At 41.6% G+C, this 21700-nt stretch overlaps 1 protein-coding gene across 4 annotated transcripts in view; it reads right to left on the bottom strand.

Annotated features, from left to right (window-relative positions):
• The window catches only part of DMWD (DM1 locus, WD repeat containing), a 70275-nt gene that overhangs the window by 10992 nt on the left and 37583 nt on the right, over positions 1–21700 (bottom strand). For 2 of the 4 annotated variants that reach the window (XM_033953884.1, XM_033953885.1), the window contains exons 2-3: positions 19805–19942; positions 3801–5057 (exon numbers count right to left, since the gene is read on the bottom strand). In XM_033953884.1, the coding sequence (XP_033809775.1) occupies positions 3801–5057; positions 19805–19816 (1269 nt within the window). In that variant the 5' untranslated portion in view covers positions 19817–19942. The remainder of the gene's footprint in view (positions 1–3800; positions 5058–19804; positions 19943–21700) is intronic. The other 2 variants (XM_033953882.1, XM_033953883.1) reach the window with 1 other exon arrangement.

Below are 21700 nucleotides of genomic sequence, written 5' to 3'. Positions count from 1 at the left end.
CAACTATTGGGGGGCCGAGCCAAGGATGGATTTGAAACAGAAACAGGCAAAATTGAATTGCACTCTTGCTTCCAAGGGCAGCCAGTGAAGTTTTTGGTAGTAGGGAGTTATGTGTTCCCATTTTTTTAGGCCGAAGATCAGTCGGATTGCCGTGTTTTGGATGATTCGCAGTCTTTGAGTGTTTTTTTTTAAAGATCCCAGGTAAATGATATTGCAGTAGTCGAGTAGACTTAAGATGGAGGATTGCACAAGTAAGCGGAATGAGGGGGCGTCGAAGTACTTTCTGATGGATCTTAGCTTCCATAGGGTGGAGAAGCCTTTTCTGACCAGAAGGTCGGTGTGGGTTTCGAAGGTAAGGTTGCAGTCGAGAGTCACTCCTAATATTTTTAAGGAGTTTGTTATGGGAAAGACTTGACCATTCAGGGAGATTGAAGGGTCTTTGATTTTGTCGTTTGGACTCACCAGGAAGAATTTGGTTTTATCTGAGTTGAGTTTCAGTTTGAAATCAGCCATCCATAGTTCGATTTGCGTTAGGATTGTTGCTAGGAGATTGTTTATCTCAGGGGTTATGTTGGTTAGGGGAAAGATTAAGGTGATGTCATCGGCGTAGATGTAGAATTTGATCTTCAAGCTTTGCAGTAGATTACCTAGTGTGACTAGGTAGATGTTGAACAGTGTGGGGGACAGGGGGGAGCCCTGCGGGACTCCGCAGGTGTTGGCCCAGCTGGCGAAATGGGAATTGTCACTGTAAACTTGGTAAGAGCGTTTACCTAGGAAACCCTGGAACCATTTAACACGTTGCCTGAGAGACCGATAGATTCCAGACAGTCCAGGAGAATGGCATGATCGACCAAGTCGAAGGCACTACTGAGATCAAATTGTAGAACTAGTGCGCTTGTGCCTTGACTGAACAGGTTATGAAGGTAGTCTACCAGAGAAGTTTCAGTGCTGTGACCGGAGCGAAAGCCTGATTGGTTATCGTTTAGAATGTTGAATTTGTCCAGATAGGTTGTTAAATCTTGGTTGACCAGACCTTCCATCAGCTTTGTAAAGAGAGGTATGTTCGCAATGGGTCTGTAGTTGGATATAAGGGAGATGGAGTCTTTGGAGTTTTTTACAATTGGAGTGATAAGTATCTGGCCTAGGTCCTCAGGAAATGAGCGCAGAGAGAGGGGGGACATGATCGAGACGTTCAAGTATCTTACGGGCCGCATCGAGACGGAGGAAGATATCTTCTTTTTCAAGGGTCCCACGACAACAAGAGGGCATCCGTTGAAAATCAGGGGCGGGAAACTACGAGGTGACACCAGGAAATTCTTTTTCACTGAAAGAGTGGTTGATCGCTGGAATAGTCTTCCACTACAGGTGATTGAGGCCAGCAGCGTGCCTGATTTTAAGGCCAAATGGGATCGGCACATGGGATCTATTCACAGGGCAAAGGTAGGGGAGGGATATTAAGGTGGGCAGACTAGATGGGCCGTGGGCCCTTATCTGCCGTCTATTTCTATGTTTCTATGATTGCTGGAATAGTCTTCCACTTCAGGTTATTGAGGCCAGCAGCGTGCCTGATTTTAAGGCCAAATGGGATAGACACGTGGGATCTATTCACAGAGAAAGGTAGGGGAGGGTCATTGGGGTGGGCAGACTAGATGGGCCGTGGCCCTTATCTGCCGTCTATTTCTATGTTTCTATGAATGAAGCTGGGAGGAGAGCCAGGTATATAACTTGTCTTTGAAGGAGGTCGGGGCAACTTTCATTACATTTGGTGGACAGCAATCTAGTTTGCAGTGGGAGTTGGCATATTTTGAGTAGAATTTGCAGAATTGTTGCCAGGAGGGGGTGGTGAAGTTGTTCCAGTACAAATCAGTCCTGGTTTCGTCATCATGGAACTGAACATCAAGATAGTTCAGATGGTTGGTGGAGGTTGTAGGAAGGGTAGATCTGAGATTGGAGATTTTGTTATTGAAAAAGACGGCCAGATCGTTGGCCGGTGGGGGGGAGTCTGAGGAAGGGCGGGTAAGGGACTGAATATTGTAGAGGTGGTTGACTATTTTGAATAGGTTTTTGATATCGGGGTTAGGGGAACTGATTTTTTGGACGTAGAAGTTAGTGCATTTGGTGATTATCAGATGTTTGTATTCTTTTAGTTTTGTTCTCCAGTTGGCTGTCTTTGCTGTCGTTGGATTTCAGCCATAGTCTTTCCAGTTTTCGAAGTTCCCGTTTTACTGATCCAAGTTCGGCATCAAACCAGCCGTCCAGCATTTTGTTTCTCATGTTCTTAGTTTTATAGGGGGCCATTGTGTTTAGGATCTGTGTGCTCGTGTTAATCCAGGCGTCAACCGTAAAGGAGTCGGGGTCCGGGTTGGAAGAGATGTCGTAGTGGGACCAGAATTCCACAGGGTTAATTAAGCCTCTTGTGGATATTACCTTCTTAGGCCTTTTTGTCGTCTTTGGATTGGGTAGGTGATGTCTTGCTTGCCAGTTGAGGTGGAAATTGCATAATTTGTGGTCTGACCATAGGGAATCTGTCCAGGTAGCTAGTTCCCAAAGGATCTTGGGATGGGCTTGTTCTTTGGAGGAGAAGGTTACTAGGTCTAGATGGTGACCTTTATGGTGGTTTTTTTCAGGAGTCGGTATGAAAAAGTCAAGAGAGGAGATGAGGGATAGTAGGTCTTTTGTGTCACTCTGCTCAACCTGTTCTAGGGCCTGGCCCAATGATATCGAAACTTCCTTTGCTGGAGTTACCCCAGATGAACTACAACAATGGCAAAAGCTAGGTTGTAAACAGATAAAAGGAATATAGAAAACATAAGACATGAGAACATACATATCCACTGCTTCGCTATGGTTATATGCCCAAGATTATCATGTTAAAACACATGCTCCTTTTACACACCTTAGTGCCAGGCTAAAACTGATAGTATGGCATCCCAAATTAGATGGGAACAAGCCTAAAGAAGTTTTTAATACCTTTTATAACCTAGATGGTGCTCAGAATCCATGGATGGAATAGAAAAAACTCAAGATGGGGAGCGAACCCCTAAAGAGATTTTTTCATAGAATCTATCATTGCACCAACTAATGTGTTAGAAAGGTGATTAAAAGTGCTTCATACTGTTTTACATGTCCATAACGTGAATAAATGTTCAATAATTCAAAAAAGTTTTTTTCAAAAGTGCAAGCAAACTTAACTTAAAAGTCCATACAGCGATGATCCGGCAGGACCCTGCGTGTAAAACTATATTTTTATTGTCCTTGGAGAAAATCTGAAATCATTTCTTTCTATATGTTCTTTATTTAAAAGCATGGCCTACTTCAGCTTTTACCACAACCTCTCTTAACAGAATATTCTAACTTCAGCATTTCAACAGCATTTTTAAAAGATAATTTACTCCAAAACCATGTACTCAATTATTGGCTTTCTCCCCAGAGATTTAGTTTAGAAGCTGCTCTGTCTCTTTTTCAAATGTTAGCACCAACAGCCCGGCTCCACCTTGATTAAAGTTGAGCCCATCCTTTCAGAATAAGTTTCCCCTTCCCAAGAATGCTGCCCAGTTTCTATCAAGTTTAAAGACTCCTTCCCTACAATACCTGGAGCAGCCATTGTTGGTAATATGTTGGTAAACTGAACTAAGACAAGAGAGATAGACAGCGATGGGGGAACCTTACATTTGTTATTGCTTGTGCTACACATGTTCTAGGAATAACATCAGATGTGATCTTTTCAGTTAGTTTCTTTTTCTTAGTTTTTACCAGTACTAAATTCTCAAAAGAAATGCAGTGGAAAAGAGGTTACTTACTGCTTTCCCAGGCCTTGCCCACGTGCATATGAACCCCTCCTGGCAAGCAGTAATTATACAGTCTTCCAAGAAGAGAAGAACAGTCAGGCGCTCATGGGCAATCTTCTTGCAAACCAGAGGCTCCAGGAGAGGCACTTCATTGATGCGTGGGCACAGGACTGTACCCAAGATCTTGGCTGTATCCAGTTTGCTCTTGGGTACCATGTTAATCTTATCATTGCTTTTGCTTATGTTACCAAGACTGTGATAGCGTTTGTGCTCCTTGTCTGCGTTCTTGTCTTTCCGCTCCTGAAGGGTTAGTGTAGCAAATTTGCCAATGCTGAAGGGAGGCACACTATCAGTTACATAGCTTTTATTGGCACCAGTGACTGCTGGATGAGGCAAGCTGTTTGAACGGGACAAAGAGCGAGGGATGACTTGTCCCGTGGCTGTTTCAGTGACCAAGTTGCTGCCACTACTCATGGAGGGTGGTATGCTAGCACTAAAAGTATTTGTAAGTGTCCGTGCACGGGAAAGGGGCTGGTGGGGATACAGAATGTCCTCTGTGAGGTCCCAGAGGCAGAACTGGGTGTCCTGACCTGCTGAGCCAAATCGGTAGGTCACAGATTGACTGCTTTTGGTGCTGTGCTTGGAGAGCCGTGAGAGGGTGCTGCTAGTCCGTAATCGGCCAAGGTATGCCATCTCATTCACATCCTCATCACTGCCACTCAGCTCAACAGGATCTTCTTCCTCCACATTGCTGGTGTAGGGGTCAAAAGCCACTGCATTAACCCAGGACTTGTGCCCATGGCCCCGGGCGACTACACGGCCTTCTGCAAAGCACCAGACAGTCACCAGGTCATCCTCACCACCTGTAACGATGTAGCGACCATCAGGGCTCCAGCACACACAAAGCAGGCCCCCAAAATAGCTTTTCATCATCCCTTGCAGCTCCATGGAGTCAAAGTGGAAGACACGCAGGCAGCCATCCTGGCCCACACAGGCCAGGTGCCGGCCATCAGGAGAGAAGGAGAACTCGTTCAGGGCCCCTTCGCCTACTGCCCACTTCACCAGTGGGTTACGAACACACTTGCTCTTGCATGCATGCACAGTGAAGCCTTCGCCCTGTTTAAGAAGTGTGTATTGTGGGGAAGTAGAGCCACAGGGATGGTCTATGTTGTACAGGTAGAGGTGGCCACTGGCGTGAGAAGCTAGGAATAGACTTTCTGATTCTGGGATCCACCTCAGATATGTTACCTTTGTCTTGTCGATCAACCTCTGGATTAAAAATATAGATGTAAAAAAAACAAAAACAGAATATAAATATAGATAATTTTATCTTGTAACATTTAGTTTGAGCATGATTATAAATAAGATGTCAAAGTCTCAGTCACAATTTCCAATCTAAGCTCAATCATGGGGAGGGTAAAAGACTGCTGAAAGACACAGGCTAAACCAGGGGTAGGGAACTCCGGTTCTCGAGAGCTGTATTCCAGTCGGGTTTTCAGGATTTCCCCAATGATTATGCATGAGATCTATTTGCATGCACTGCTTTCAATGCATATTCATTGGGGAAATCCTGAAAACCCGACTGGAATACGGCTCTCGAGGACCGGAGTTCCCTACCTCTGGGCTAAACAGTAAATAGATCTTGAGTCTGGGTCCTCAAACCACATAGACAAGGCCAGAGTGGCCATATATCATGTCATTTCAAAAATTATCAATAGGTTCTAAGAGTGGTATTAAGGCTGTGCTGGGAGAGCAAGGTGAATGAGCCCTCAAGTAAGCACTAAATGTAAATAAGACAGAGTCAAAAAACAATAATAATAATAAGTGAACGGGATATCCTCAGTGTGAGGGATCAGTGAGGGGAGGAGAACCTCCAACGCTTAACACTCTAAGGTAGGGGCACAAAGCCACCACCTGCACATCATCACTGGATATCACCCGTGTGTTCAACTAAAATGAAATAACCAAAATTCAGTGAATAATTAGTGAAACACACAGCATACAGGGCCAAAATACCACTCAGAGAACCCCCCCAGCCAACTCCACGAAAAAAGTAAAAAGGACTTAGCTTTTTCTCCTTTTTATTAGAAGCCCAGACTCTCACCGGATAGTCTTTAAAATGGACCATCTTTTCTCCTGATTTTTGTAAATGCGTTTCTTGTACATAACATATATCAAATTTCAACCTTTTCATCTCATTTAAAAGCAGCTGACGTTTTCGAGGTATATTGAGTCCATTCACATTTAGACTTCCTAATCTTATCTTACTTTCATACATTCTTTCAAACTCCATTTCAATTTTTTTCTTGCTTTCCTATCTTTACAGATCCAGTGTTCTCCCCAGAAATTTTTTACAGCTGGGTGGCATGAAAAAGTAGCCGGGTGGGGTGGGGCGGGACAGAGAAATTTGGTGGTGGGGAAAATTAAATGTGTACTATTTTTATTAGTTAATTATTATTATTTTCCAATGCTCAATATGAGTTCCTTTTTTAAGTTTTGACACTTGTGCCAGAATATTTTTATTAAATTTAAGAAGTATCCAATTCTAGACGTGAATAATTAGATATTCGCCCTCTTTCAAATGTTATAGAGGTTTAAAAATGGGAAATGCGTTAATGAAGTCATTAGGTTCAATTTATTTCTGCATGAATTTAAACAACTAAAAAAAAAAAAGATAAATATAGTTCATTCAGTCATATAAGAAACGGCTCTACAGCACCTCTAATAATGTTTTGATCACTAGGTTCCTTCCCGAGGTCTCACTGAGGATATGAAATAAATGCGATCCCCATTTCCAGACCTCTTCCTCATAATTTATGGAGAGGTGTTACTGAGTCTTGAAGGACACCTGTGTGATTGCACTACAGCAAAATAAAAAAGTAGCAGATAAAGATCAAAGTGAGAGCTAGGGCAAAACAGTTTAGGTAAAGATGCAGGTAATAATTAGCAATGTATTAAAACTATTTTATTTTTATTTGCTTATAATGTCATTTGAAAGCTATTTGATAATACAACTTTAATTTAATTCTTTATTGTGTGTGGGGGAGACAACATCTACATCAACAGTAAAGTTAGAATAGGGTCATTAAATCCAGTAGCGTACCTAGTATATATGACAGCCAGTGACTTTTGATGTTGTCTCACTATACACTTCCATTCCTCTGAATGTTTTGTGTAAAATTTTTGAATCAAGAGTAAGTCCTCACTCCATACCTACGGAATTTTTTATGTCTTTAGCTAGAATCATATGAAAGAAAATTTCTTTATTTATGATGGGATCTTCTATAAACATAAAACAGGGGTTGTGATGGGAGCTACTTTCGCTCTTTATATGGCAGCTTTTGAAAGTACATGGCTTGATTGTTCACCATTCAGCGCTAAAATTTCCCAATGGTTTCGGTTCATAGATGACATTTTTGCTTTATGGAAAGGCACTGAACAAGAGCTAAAACTTTTTTGCACATGGTTGAACTCCTGTGATGATTGTTTGAAGTTCACAATGAACTATTCATGTTCTTCTCTTGTATATTTAGATGTATTAGTGATACAAAGAGAGGATAGTTTTGTGACGGATCTACATGTAAATCCAACTGACAGGAATACTAGTCTTGAATATAGAAGTTGTCATCTAGTATTGTTAAGAAACAACTTACCTTTCTCACAATTCCTTCGCATAAAAAGGAATTGTTCAACCATTGGTGGATATAAATTTCAAGCTAAACGTTCACGAAATTAACTGAACGTGGTTATCCACATAATGTATTAAGATCTGCCCAGAAACGAGCTAGATACTACACTCGCGATTTACTATTGCACAGAAATGCCTCATGTGATACTAAAGACTTTGCACAGACGTGTGTGGTCCATTTCAGCGCACATAATAATAAATAATAACTTTATTTTTGTATACCGCCATACCCCGAAGAGTTCTAGGCGGTTCACATTAGTTAAACAGAGATTACAAGTGGTTACATATCAAATTGATCATAGAGTTGCAAACAGCAAGGTGAGAGTAATTACAAGTGGTTGCATAGCGAATTGATCATAGAGTTGCGAACAGCAAGGAGCGAAGTGGGGGGAGAGGAGGGAGAAGGGGGAGGGGCATGGCAATATTCCAGCCAACATCTTAAGGAACAATTGGAAAATTATACAAACTCTTCCAACATTTCAAGATGTACCACTGAGGATTGCTTTTTCCTGTGAGAAGAATCTAAAAGACATCCTCAGTCCGTCTATGTATCGGAGCACCACCCATACAAGCACTAGTATCCTTCCAAGAGGTTTTTTCAAGTTGGTTCGTGTAACATCTGTGCTTTTACTCAACAGGGACACACTTTTGCCAATCCAACTGATAATAAAGTTTATCATATTCAGCATTTCTTGACGTGCAATACAGATTATGTCGTATATTTGATAATCTGTCCGTGTGCGAAAGTATATGTAGGAAAATCAATTTGACCTTTTAAAATAAGAATGAGTGAACATAAATCCAACTTAAAGTTAAAGAGAGTCAGCGCTCCCTTAGTAAAACATTGCCTTGAATTTCAACATGACTTTAAACAGCTAAAATGTTTATGCATTGACAAAGAAACTAAACATGATCGGGGTGGTGATCGCCAAACTAAGTTATTACAGCGGGAAGCCCGGTGGATATTCCAGCTCAACACCGTAAAACCTTTTGGCTTAATTAGCAATGTAGGTTGGCATTCTTTTTTCTAACATTTACACCTTGCTCTAGTAACTGTTGTGTACAGGGTAAGGTGATAGTGTGACGTCATTTTGGTCTACTACAAATACGCATGCGTGGCATTCCTGTAGCCACCGGCGCCATTTTTGATATGCAAGAAAGTTCATACTGAATGCAGAGAGTACTATTTCAGTTTAGTGTGTTAACAACTGTATTTAAAGATGTATTTAAACTCTTATTAATATATTCTTTGGCACTTCTCTGTTCTTTTTTGCAGTTTTTCAAAAAATTCCCCCGACGAAGCCAAAACCCTGGCGAAACGTGTCCCGTCAAGCTCTTATCTACAATTGAGATAAGTGCATTTATTGCTGATTGTTATTATTGAAGTGCTTAATACACTAGTTACAACAGTTTTTCAATCGGCCACAAGAGGTTTTTTTGACCTATGATAGAGAACCTGTCCTGTTGTTAACCACGATTTGAATTCATATTCTATGTGGTGCAGGCTTCTGAGGTCTTTTCCTCTTGTTTAGTAAATTACAGTTGTGTGTGGAACCTGCGTAATTGATTTGTTATTCACAATTTTGAGGTTTCCTTCCATTTTTGGTTTTCTGGTAGTACCTAGTATATATGACAGCCAGTGCTGATCATTTTTTAACAACCCCCTCCTCTATATAAAAAAGATATTTTTAGTAATAATCCATGAGTTACACAACAATGGTGCACCTAGGAAAAGGCACAGTAATGAGCACTAGAACATAACACAAGGATTGTAAAACTAAACAAGCTAGATCCTGCACAGTCAATTGATCCTGTACAGTCGATGCTAACAGAAAGCCATGTCCTTTTCATACACACAGAACACAGATATACCCTCGCCCAAAATGGAATAATCACAAACTAAAAATAGAAATATGTAGACAAAAGTTAAACTGAACCAAGAAACCAGACTCTGCATACAATGCAACACTACAGAAACAGTGACACATTCCCTAATACTGTGCAAAATATAAAGACAGTAGATGTAAATTTGAAAAAACTGCTACATAACAATCACAAGACTTGATATTGAAGACTATTATTCATGCTGTTCTGCTGATCTGGCCTTAGAATCATACCAAATCAAGCAAAGCATACCTACTACATGATGATTTAATTTACACTAGCCTTTGGACAAGTCATTTAGGTAAACAGGTGGTGTGGTCAATTTAAAAACAAAGGGAACACATTTGATCTTTAAAAAAAAAAAGAAAAGGGGAGTTGCAAGACCAAGTCAAAATAATCTACCAATAATAAAAATTTAAACACAAAGCACACTGTACGCAGAGAAAATATTAATTATCATTTATATTCCGTGGATTTTCAAAGAGGTCAAGGCAGCTGACTTTATGCAATGTCCAATCAGTAACAACTATACAAAAATAGACAAATAAACCCCCTCCCTTTTTACTAAACCGTGATAGCGTTTTTTAGCGCAGGGAGCTGCGCTGAATGCCCTGCGCTGCTCTCGATGCTCATAGGCTCCCTGCGCTAAAAACCGCTATTGCGGTTTAGTAAAATGGGGCCATAGTGCAAAATATAGACATCAGATAAAAATTCTCAAAACGGACACATTTTGATCACTAAATTGAAAATAAAATCATTTTTCCTACCTTTGTTGTCTGGTGATTTCATGAGTCTCTGGTTGCACTTTCTTCTTCTGACTGTGCATCCAATATGTCTTCCCTTCTTTCAGCCTCCTGTGTGCTGCTTCTCCTCAAGACCTCATTCCCTCCCCCAACTTTTTCTTCCTCTCTCCCTGCCCCCCTCCGTCTTTCTTTCTGTCTCCCTGCCCCCCCTTTATTTCTGTATGTCTGTCTTTCTCTCTCCATGCCCCCTTTCTTTCTCTCTCCATGCCCTTTCTGTCTGTCTCCCTCTTTCTCTCTCCATGCTCCCTTTCTTTCTTTCTATCTCCCTGTCTTTCTCTCTCCATGCCCCCTTTCTTTCTGTCTGTCTCCCTGTCTTTCTCTCTCCATGCCTCCTTTCTGTCTGTCTCCTTGTCTTTCTCCATGCCCCCTTTCTTTCTTTCTGTCTCCCTGTCTTTCTCTCTCTATGCCCTTTCTGTCTGTCTCCCTTTCTCTCTCCATGCCTCCTTTCTTTCTGTCTCCCTGTCTTTCTTCTCCCTCCCTTTCTCTCTCCATGCTCCCTATCTTTCTTTCTTCCTGTCTTTCTCTCTCCATGCCCCCTTTCTTTCTTTCTATCTCCCTGTCTTTCTCTGCATGCCCCCTTTCTGTCTGTCTCCCTGCTCTCCCCCAAGCCGCCACTGGGGAACAGGCCGCCTCCACCACCATTGCCATCAGGGAAGAGGTCGCCGCTGTAAAGAGGACACCGAAGTACTGGCCAACCAACCTTCCCTACCCGACGTCAATTCTAATGTCAAAGAGGAAGTTCCGGGCAAGCCAATTGCTGCCTGGCTGGCCCGGAACTTCCTCTCCAACATTAGAATTGACGTCAAGTGAGGAACGTTGGTCGGCCCAGCGCTTCAGCATCCTCTTTACAGGGTCAGGAAGCAGGTAGAACGGAAGACAACGCGAGATGGGCTCCTAGATCTTCTCATGTTGCCTTTGCGATCTACCGGTCGATCGCGATCGACCTTTTGGGCACACCTGGGGTATACGATCACTCAGCTGTAATCCTAATACAGTAAGATAAGATACCAACTCTCCTCTGCCTCAACACTAGAATTCACTTATCACTTTGTTCATGTACAAGACAAGAAAATAGGTTGACAGACAGAGACAATACTTATGTCAGTGAAAGAGCAACTGTACTAGACACCATTTGCAGTTGTCTTCATGAAAGTAAAAAGAGCCACTGGGCAGTTCAACGGGTAGCACTATAATACAAGAATAAGCTTTTAAAGGAAAATATAATGCTCCCTCAAATCAGATATGATTTGGCAGAAACTCAGACACAATATAACACCTCCATTCAACCTTAATAGCAATACTATCTTTTTGATTTACAATATTTCACATTATCAGAGGCAGAAAAAAGTTCACCTTTCTCAATCTTCTTCTTCCCCTTTGCTTTATCCCTCTTTTCTCTGATAAAGTAATATGGCTGCTATCAGCTCGTTACACATAATTAAGAACCAATACAAAGTAAATACTGTACAACAACTTCTTGAACTCAGTATAGTATAGTGCTTACCATAGGCCAAAACTGGATTGGGTGTTCACTGCCGAAAACTAATGAACACATGTATTGTTAACCCAATAAGAAACATGTTGGGTTTCTTTCCTTTTTTTGGGGGGGGGGAAGGGAGGGGGAGGGAGAGATTTTCCAAATATGAAAATAAATTCCTCTAAAGGCTATTTCTTGTTTATAGAGCTTGTCACACCTCGAAGACCCTTCTCCGGGGAGGGGGGGGGGTGGACGGGCTTCTTTTGCATTGTTACCCTTTCCCTCCAGTTGTGTTTCGTGCTCACCTCCTGCCTCCACCGCACGGGCCATCACACAGCTGCGTGGGCCCCATAAGTAACAGTAGCAGCCACCCGACTTTACCAAGCAACATCGCGACCCCGTGCTACTCTACAACAACACCACCTGCAACCATCCACTGAGCACTTAAATCCAGCATGCTCCAGCGCCACCCTCTGCCAATTGGTCAGCCTGACAAGATACCTAACCCCTTCTCCAGGTGCGGGAGGGGATGTGGACGGGCTTCTTTTGAATTGTTACCTTTTCCCTCCAGTTGTGTTTCGTGCTCACCTCCTGCCTCCGCCGCGCGGGCCATCTCACTCAGCCATGTGGGCCCCACAAGTAACAGCAACAGCCAACCGACTTTACCCAGCAACATCGCGACCCCGCGCTACTCTACAGTAACACCACCTGCAACCATCCTCTGAGCACCTAAATCCAGCACGCTCCCACACCACCCTCCATCGATTGGTCAGCCCGACAAGATACCTAACTCAGTAGTCAATCAGCTACGCCCAGCTTCTTCTAGGCCGTACATGTGCGTCCCATCGCTTCGCATAAAAAGTCCAGTACGGGATACATACAGCCTAGGCTCAGACCGGCCCACCTTGTTTCTAACCTGCCGGGCGGTCATCTAAATTAGCTGGGCGGAGCGCCCGGCTAAAAGGCCCTAGGGAGAACACTGCAGATCTTATAACTTTTTTTCCCCCAAGGTCACCTTGTCTCCTTCCAAATCCCACTTACCCCAACTCCATCCAATCATTCCTATGAAGAAAACTAATTTACCCTCCACCCCTTCCCTCTTCTCCCCCCTTCCCCTTACCCCTCCAAATCTCTCTCGTCTTCTGTCCCTGGTTCTAGATCCAGGTACCAGTCGGTAAGACCGAGTGCCAGATCCATTTCCAGACGTCAGAGTTGAAGAAAGTTAACCTTGACCCGGGTCTCCACAGTTTTTCTTATAATAATCTACCCCCTTACAACATCTTATCTTTAATACTTTATAACAATTACTAAATAAAAATATTAATATCAGCAATTCTTCTCACTGTCTCTGTAATCTCTTTTTTTGTTCTACTCTATGCCATCTCTGACTTGGCGGTTCCATAGATGGAGGTTGTGATGGTTCCTTTTGCTGGTTTCCTCCCTCAGTAGTCCAAAGTTTGCTGTATAAGTAGCTGTTGGGCTTTTAATGCTGATGCAACTTTATGTAGCTTGCCTTCTAGCATAAAAGAAATCCCAAATGGATACTGCCATTTGTAGCGAATATTCTTTGTTGCAAGCATCTGGTTACTTCACGACAATCTCGTCGTCGCTTCAAAGTCGCTGAAGATATATCTGCAAACAGTTCCACTTTTGTGTTATTCCACATCAGATGACTAATTTTCCGAGCTGCTTGTAGGACTCTCTCTTTCTGTGGATATCTTAGGAAGCATACTATTATATCCCTTGGCCTCTCCGATTTGCATGAGCCCAAAGCTCGATGTATCCATTCAAATTTGAGGTGGTTTAGCAGTGCAATGTCGGTGCAATTTGAGGTGGTTTAGCAGTGCAATGTCGGTTCCCTGAAGCAGTACCAAAACGTGGCACGTCGGAACCAGTTAATTTCAAACTAAGTCTGATCTTCTCAAGTAATTGATTTAAGATGTAGAGCTTGTAGCCATTTAGGCAATTGCAAGTTGAACACCTACCACTGTCACTGTTCTGACCCTGTATTGAACAATGCGATGATTGGGAGGTGAGGCAGTTTTATCTGCCTTCATGTCTCTGAGCATTAGTTTTACAGCAGTTGTTGGACATTTGCTTTCATTTCATTATAAAAGAATATAGAGTGACTTTTCCTTATTTTTTGCTATATTTTTTCTTTGAGTCACTCAACATACATTTTTTTGTTGAGTTACCAGTCCCCTTTTTGTGTATTTTTGACTGAGTCTCCAAAATGGCAGGCTTTCCCTTTCCTAGTACATCCTGAGATGTAAAAAGTGTGTGTGTGTGTTGGGGGAGGGGCTAAGGCCCTAAAAGGCTCAAATGTTTACAGCCCTGCCCAAGGGAGGGGCTTTAGGTGTCTGAGCAAATCAAGGCACTCAGAAGGACTTAGGTAAACATATCTTTTTAGTTTAGAGGAAACTCCACTCTTCAGGGACCCCAAATTGGTCAGAGTATTCAGACTATTCTTAATGAATATGCTTGCACACTGCTTCAAAAACAGACAATTCAATTTTATGGATATTTACTAGAATTATTCTGAAAATCTAATTTTGTGGGATAACATCATCCATGGAATCCAGTATGGACACTGCCAAGTGCATTGTCACTTTAAATCTTTAGGCAGTGCCCATACCATGAGCGTGGTGGTGCTTTCCCGCCCAACGTCAGCTTGATGGACCATCAGTTCAGTAACAAATTAAGAAGCCAACTAGGGGAGGTGTGAGAATATATGCCTGCTGTCCTCTACGAACACTGCTACAGGTAAGTAAGTATCTTTGATTTCTCTGAGAACTAGCAGACATAATATTCTCACATGTGAGACTCCCAAGCTGCCAGGATTATGTCTCTGGAAGAGGTTAAACAATGAATATGCAGGAGCCTTGTGAAACCCTATAGAGTTGGAGAGAAAGTTGGCTTTAAGTAAAGAATAAATGTTGTAGAACTGCTTGCCCAAACCGACTGTCTCTTCTGGAGCTGTGCTCTAAACCGAAGTGAGAAATAAATGTATGGATTGAGGATTGAAGATTTCTTCAATAGATGCGGAGTGAAAATAAGCCACCGAGGAAGCCATAGCCCGTACATTGTGGGCTGCTATATAGCCTTGTAGCTTCAACCCATCCTGAGTATATTGCTGGATTATTGGTTTAACATTGCCTTAATAATGAATGTGACCGTTGGGCAGACTGGATGGATCACACAGGTCTTTATCTGCTTTCATCTATTATGTTACTATGTTCATATCAGTGCATTTTACTCTGTACATCCCTTAGTAGCCTATTTCATGAAAGGCCTATTCCACATAAACCATCTAAAAAGCCTCCTCTTGTGGCTTAGGATTTTAATGTAGTTCTCTCTGCTCTCATGAAATCTCCTTTTGAGCCACTTACATATTGTTCTCTCAAACTCACTTGGAAAGTTGATGTCCTCATAACCCTCATGTCTGCACACTGGATGAAACAAACTGGTTTTTAGACCAGAATTAGAGAGGTAGAAAAAGTAGTAAGGATGAACAGAAGTGGACATAAGAAGGGTCCAGAGAATGCAACACACACAAGGAAGAAAATTGTGACCATTTGAAATGATAACAATGCTGTGTGGAAGGTTTCCTAAACTCTTCAATGACAGTAGATATTGCAACAGAGAGTGAGAAAGCATTTATCTGTTCTGGGAAAGAAACCATACTGCTAGTGCTAACGAGTGGAGATTGGGATGAAGTAGGGATACTTCATTCTGAATGAGAAATGTTGGAAATGGTTGTAGTTTCCATGGTTTCCCAGTCGAGAGCTCTAGGAGGAGAGGAAACCAAACCTGGCATGGCCAAAGGGGTGCAATGAGGATCATGGTGCCTCAATATTGGCAAAGTTTCAGTAAAGTTTTTCCACAGATACATTTGTCTTCCCCCCCCCCATGAAGTAGAAAGGTGTCCGACACCATACGATTGGGGGCACAGAGTCTGAAACATAATTGTGAGTTTGTTGCAAAGATATTTCTATCCAGCATTCCCCATCAAGAGAAACTCAGGTACAAGACTGTTGTGCTGAGAGACCATTCATGAGGTTGGAGAAGTCTACTCAACATGTCTGCTAGGACATTCTGCTTCCCTGCTACATAAAACACCCTGAGAAGTATGCTGTGAGCTGTGGCTCAATTCCAAATCTCGATTGCCAAGTTTATTTACAATTTGATATACTGACCATCAGCACATATCTGGTCTGTTTACAATACTAAAAAGTGTAATTTAAAAATAAAAGAGGGGGGAGAGAAGCAGGGTTATGACGTAGACATTGACATAAACAGGTACGAAAGGAGCTTGGGTAGGGAAGAGTAATAATTACATTTTGAAATAAAAATAAAATACAAGGAGGTATGCGGGGATGGGAAGGGGAAGGGGTATTGCTTCCAAGAAGCGGTTCTCTTAAAGAGTGTCCTGCGGTTAGAGGAAAGGATTTTATCTTATGATTTCGGATGCGTCCTGAAACAAGAAGGTTTTGAGTTTCATTTTGAATTTGCTAAGAGAGGTTTCTTGGCGAAGATGAGATGCCATGGCATTCCAGAGGGTAGGGGTGTGACAGACAAGATTGTGTTTTTGGAATAAAAGAGTTCTTTGATAGGTGGGACGATCAATAATTCATGGAAACTCAGCAGCTCCACTCATCCAACTCTTCTCTACCTTCCACAGAACCCTTAACAGGATACTACTAAACCTTCCCTCAACAAAGAATCTCCAATACAAGTGAATTTTTCACTCCATGCTTACCTTCCTAGGAGTGAAAACCTGGAATGACCTCACTGAAATGACCAGAACAGAACCCAACTACACATTCCGGAAAAAAAACTGAAAACCAACCTCTTTGACACTTGAACTTCTCAGATCTCCCCCTGCCCAAATATTCCCCCTTTTTCGCCTTCCCATTTCTCTCCCTGTCTAGGTATGTGCGACGCAGAAATAGATTAGATTAGATTAGTTTGATTACAGTATAGACATAATATGCAGACAGAAAATACTGTATCCAGAGAAGTTCAGTTGTAGATGCGTTGAGTTGCAGTTTATTTGCAGTCATCCAGTTTTTTATTTCTGTTAGACAGCACTGAAGTTTTTTTATTTGTGCATCTCGGTGTTGACCTAGGGGAAGGTAGAGCTGTATGTCATCTGCGTACGAGTGTATTTTGATTTGGTATTTTTTTGTGATGTTGAGTACTGGTTTGACATACAAGTTGAAGAGGAGTGGGGATAATAATGCACCCCGGAGCACTCCGTAGTTGAGAGGTTTTGGTTTCAATAAGGAGGGTTCCAATAGTACTTCTTTTTTTAAATTTATCATTTCAATACATCCAAAATACATAGATGCAAAAGGAAATATAAAAGTATAACATCACTTAGTTATTCAGACTAAGCACCAAGAAATAAAACAATTAAATACTTATCATAATACAGTCCACAATCTAGTGAGAAGGAGCAAGATTAAGGATAATTATATACAATGAAAAACAAAAATAAATAAAATAGAGCAGCAAATGATGTTAACCTACTTTTTTGAATTAATCACCGCACTAAATAACATGTTTCATTCTGGCTGCGTCGAGACTCCTTTACCCTCAAGAAAAAAGCCTAATTGGGCAGGTTCAAAAAAAATATATTTACTCCCTTGATGGGAAACAAAACATTTACAAGGAAATCTCAATTGAAACATTGCCCCTAAGGCAATCACTTTTGGATGTAATAATAAAAATTCTTTCCTCCTGGATTGTGTCCATTTGGAGACATCTGGAAATATATATATCCTTTCACCTAAATAGGTGAATTGTTTTAAGTTAAAGTATAACTTCAACAGCATTTCTTTGTCCTGTAGAGAGACCAACAATGTCGCCTGTCCCTGAATTTGATTTCAGAAGATTGCAATATTGTGTATTTTCAACTTCTGAAGTTTTTCCCTTTTGCATTTATTTTAAATAATAAATTCTCTGCAATGGGGGAAGGCTTGTTTCTGGAACTTTCAAAACTGTTAACATAAAGTTCTTAAAAAGTTCTTGTGGTGACATAAACTTAGCAATCGGAAAATTAAGAATCCTCAAGTTCAAATTTTTTTGTTGATTTTGGAAAAAATAAATAAATTTCAACTCCAATAAAACTTTTTGAGACCTTTCGTTTAAGAAGGAGGAGAACCATGTCAATGTGACATCACGGATTCCTATAGGGTATAGTCTGGATAGGAGGATTGAATGATCGATATTATCTAAGGCAGCACTCAGGTCTAGTAGGATCAGCAGTGCATCTTTCCCCTCATCAAGGATTTTCCAGCAGTCATCTATGATGTCTAGATGTGCTGTGGTGCTTCCGGAATCCTGATTGGAAGTTGGATAGGGTGGCGTTTGTTTCCATGAATTCTTGTAGTTGTGTGAGTACTATCTTTTCTAGTATTTTTGAGATAAATGGGAGATTTGAGACTGGTTTGTAGCTGCTTAGATTGTCTGGGTCCATGGTAGGTTTTTTAAGGAGTGGTCTGTGATATTATGCCTGATTGTTAATTAGAAGTAAGATGGAGTTCAGGAAAGATTCGCTGGTGGCTAGAAGTGTGGTGGCTAGACATGGGTCCAGGATTGATGTTGTGGGGTGGAAGGAGACTAATGTACTTTTTAGGTCGTCAATGGAAACTGATTTGAAGCTGTTTAGAGTTTCTGTCTTGTGTAGATTGTTTTGTAGAGTTTTCAGGGTGCTTGGTAGAGCTTTGGCTTCTAGGTCTAAGGATTCTTGTATCTTTGATTTCTTGTCATGGAAGAAATTTGAGAGGAATTCAGTGTCTAGGTTTGATTTTTGGATGCAGTATGATCCTTGGGAGGAGGTGAAAAAGGTTTTTTGACAGTGAGAAAATGGCCTTTGATCTGTTTGGGATCTTGGACATGATTTATATCTTATGCTATCCTACGCAATATAATGATTGACAGTTGCTTTGTTATCCTGTTTGCTATAACTCAATAAAAAGCATGAGACTGTGGGCTTACTTTGAGACACTCTGGATGAAGCCACCTTGTGCGGACCTAGAGGCGCTCTCTCTGAAGCTTCAGTGCCACTGATATATGATCATTGTGTGTGTACTGTGTGAATTTCTTTCCTCACCCTTCGCACCTCAGTCTGAATTTTCCCACAAGGACTAGGGGGTTGTTGCCTGTTTTAGTGGATTTATCATGACAACAGGAACTTCTGGTGGCAGTACTGGATCAGGATACGGCAATAGAGAGGCTGAGGGAACTAAGAACCTTGCCCTTCCTGACTGCCTCTATCATCAACTGCAGGGTTTTCATGCAAAACCTTGACATCCAAATGATAGCATTGACCCCATGAAGTCCAGAATTGGACTTTCCAGAATCCTCCTTTCTTAGGATCCACAAATTATATTGAACCACCACCCCAGTTTTGTTCTTGAGGAGAGATTGGAATAATGGCCCCAGCTGAAGCAAATGCACATGAGTCTATGAGACTGGCCTCCTCTTGAAGTTGAACCTGCAGGAAGAAACCAGAACAGGTATAAGAAAGGGGATCCACAAACTCCAGTGTGTGATTCACTTTGAGGACCCACTGATTTGAAGTATTATAGACCCACTCTGAGTAAGATAACAGAGACCACTCATCTGTTGCCCCACAGACTAGGTCAGGAGACCTTCAATTGATACTTTTCCTCCTGGTCCTATGCACACCTCAAAAGGGTTGACTCTTCTTGAACTGCCTGAAAGTATACAAAGGAAAAGGATGCCTGCCTACCCATCTGAAAACAACTTCATTCCTTAAGTCGTTATTTACTCAAGTAACTCTTCATAGATGTCTGAGCATCTTTTGAAGCCCTTTAAGCACACTGCCTCACTCAACTAATTTCTTGAGGTCATCCCCAACAAAGGTTTCCGCTTAAATGGAAGCTTGCCACAGTTGAGCCTTGGAGGTTGACTTCATTGGCGTATCCAGACAAGATCATTCAAGATGTGCACCAAAAAGGCAGTTCCAGACTGTGGAAACTCTGGAAGCTGCTATATTCGATGAAAAAGGCTGCACCTCCACCTGCATCCCCAACAATGAAGAGATAACTTGTTTCTGGAGTACTTTTACCTTCCTGCTTTATGAGTCCTTCAAAGCTAAGCCATCCTCTACCAGGATTAGTGGTCTTTTACTCACCAATGAATGCATCCACTCAAGGCAGGCAAAACAGATCCTCCAACTATTCTTACAGCAGAGGTTAAAGTCTCATCATGATATTGGTCCTCCTCAGCACTAAATGAAGCCTCTGAAGCCTCCGACTCTGTCAGGACCATTCTGCAAAAAGAGATTAGATTCTTACCTTGCTAATATCTTTCTAATAGATAGGTGTGTCATTCTGGACAGTATTCTCTTCATGCTCGCGAGCTGTGTAGAAAGAATCCATTCCAGGTTTTCAACTCCTCCTCCTTCTCTAGAGGGCTCTGCTGCCCTCTTCAGTTTGTACCAAAGTAGGAGATAGCCCTATATAGGAACACATAAGAAGGAGGGGTACGGGGAAAGAATAACAAACATATTAAACATTTTAATTGAACAACTGAAACATCAAAATAACCATGCCAATCAGAAACATTCTGGGGTTATTCTTCATACCTGTGAAGGAGTATATAAACCTCTCCATCTAGTGGCCAATTCTCCTCAGGATCAGAGTCCACTTGAGGAAACTCTACCCCTTTCTCTAGTGGCTACTTCCCTGCCTGGTCAAAAAACCATATTTTCAAAGATGCAAGGTACAGGGTGAAGTGTAACAAACAAAATGGAAACCAGAAAGGGGATTGGATATAGTAAAACAAACTGGCTTCAATAGAAGAAAAGGAGTGATTGATAAGTGACCCAATTAGGCTTGAAAAACTGCTCAGAAATCTGAAACTCTGAAGGGAAGGCTGTTAAACCTTCCTTGGAGCCTTGGAGAAGAGTTCACCTTCCAGTCACTGCAAACTTAACAAGTTTATGGGCACACTCAAAAACTCCAAAGATGTTTGAAAAAACAAAGTTTCAAAGTCTTTCTGTTTTATGCAAGAAATGTCTTCATTTGGTAAAAGTTAAAACTGCCACCACTGAGTTACTTAGCTCTGTTTATTGTCTTTGGGGGGTCCCAACGTGGCCCCGTTTCGAATCCTGCTTCAGGAGACCCGATGTAGATGAAAATCAGAGAGTAACAAATGTGGACATGTGTGAATCTACAGTTCTTCATTAGCTAAATACTTTTACTGGTCGTGATGTTCAGTTGTATCACGGCTCTGGAGACTGACATGTAACAAACTCAAATTGCCAGTTTTATCAATCTGAGTTTGTTACATGTCAGTCTCCAGAGCCGTGATACAACTGAACATCACGACCAGTAAAAGTATTTAGCTAATGAAGAACTGTAGATTCACACATGTCCACATTTGTTACTCTCTGATTTTCATCTACATCGGGTCTCTTGAAGCAGGATTCGAAACGGGGCCACGTTGGGACCCCCAAAGACAATAAACAGAGCTAAGTAACTCAGTGGTGGCAGTTTTAACTTTTACCAAATGAAGACATTTCTTGCATAAAACAGAAAGACTTTGAAACTTTGTTTTTTCAAACATCTTTGGAGTTTTTGAGTGTGCCCATAAACTTGTTAAGTTTACAGTGACTGGAAGGTGAACTCTTCTCCAAGGGAGGTTTAACAGCCTTCCCTTCAAAGTTTCATATTTCTGAGCAGTTTTTCAAGCCTAATTGGGTCACTTCTCAATCACTCCTTTTCTTCTATTGAAGCCAGTTTGTTTTACTATGGTCAAAAAACCAAGCAGAAAGCTCTCTCTCTCTCTCTCTCTCTAGTGGGCAAGTCCCAGCAAAAACACCTGAAAGAAGAGAAAGTGAGCAGGAATAAAAAGGGCAGGGCAAGAGGAAGGAAGAGAGAACCTTGGGAAGGTCAAGTACAGAAGGAGCTTGAAGAAAGTGCTAACTAGTTTTCTTTTATTTGACTGCAAGACAGAAAGTGAGGTAGGCCTACAGTTGGAAGCTGTGAATTGATGTTTGTCTGTTTTCTCTGACTACTGCTCTGGT

The sequence above is a fragment of the Geotrypetes seraphini genome, chromosome 8 (assembly GCF_902459505.1).
Source record: "Geotrypetes seraphini chromosome 8, aGeoSer1.1, whole genome shotgun sequence".
Taxonomy (NCBI): domain Eukaryota; kingdom Metazoa; phylum Chordata; class Amphibia; order Gymnophiona; family Dermophiidae; genus Geotrypetes; species Geotrypetes seraphini.
Note: the sequence above shows the minus strand (reverse complement) of the source record. Positions and strands in the feature narration are given on the sequence as shown.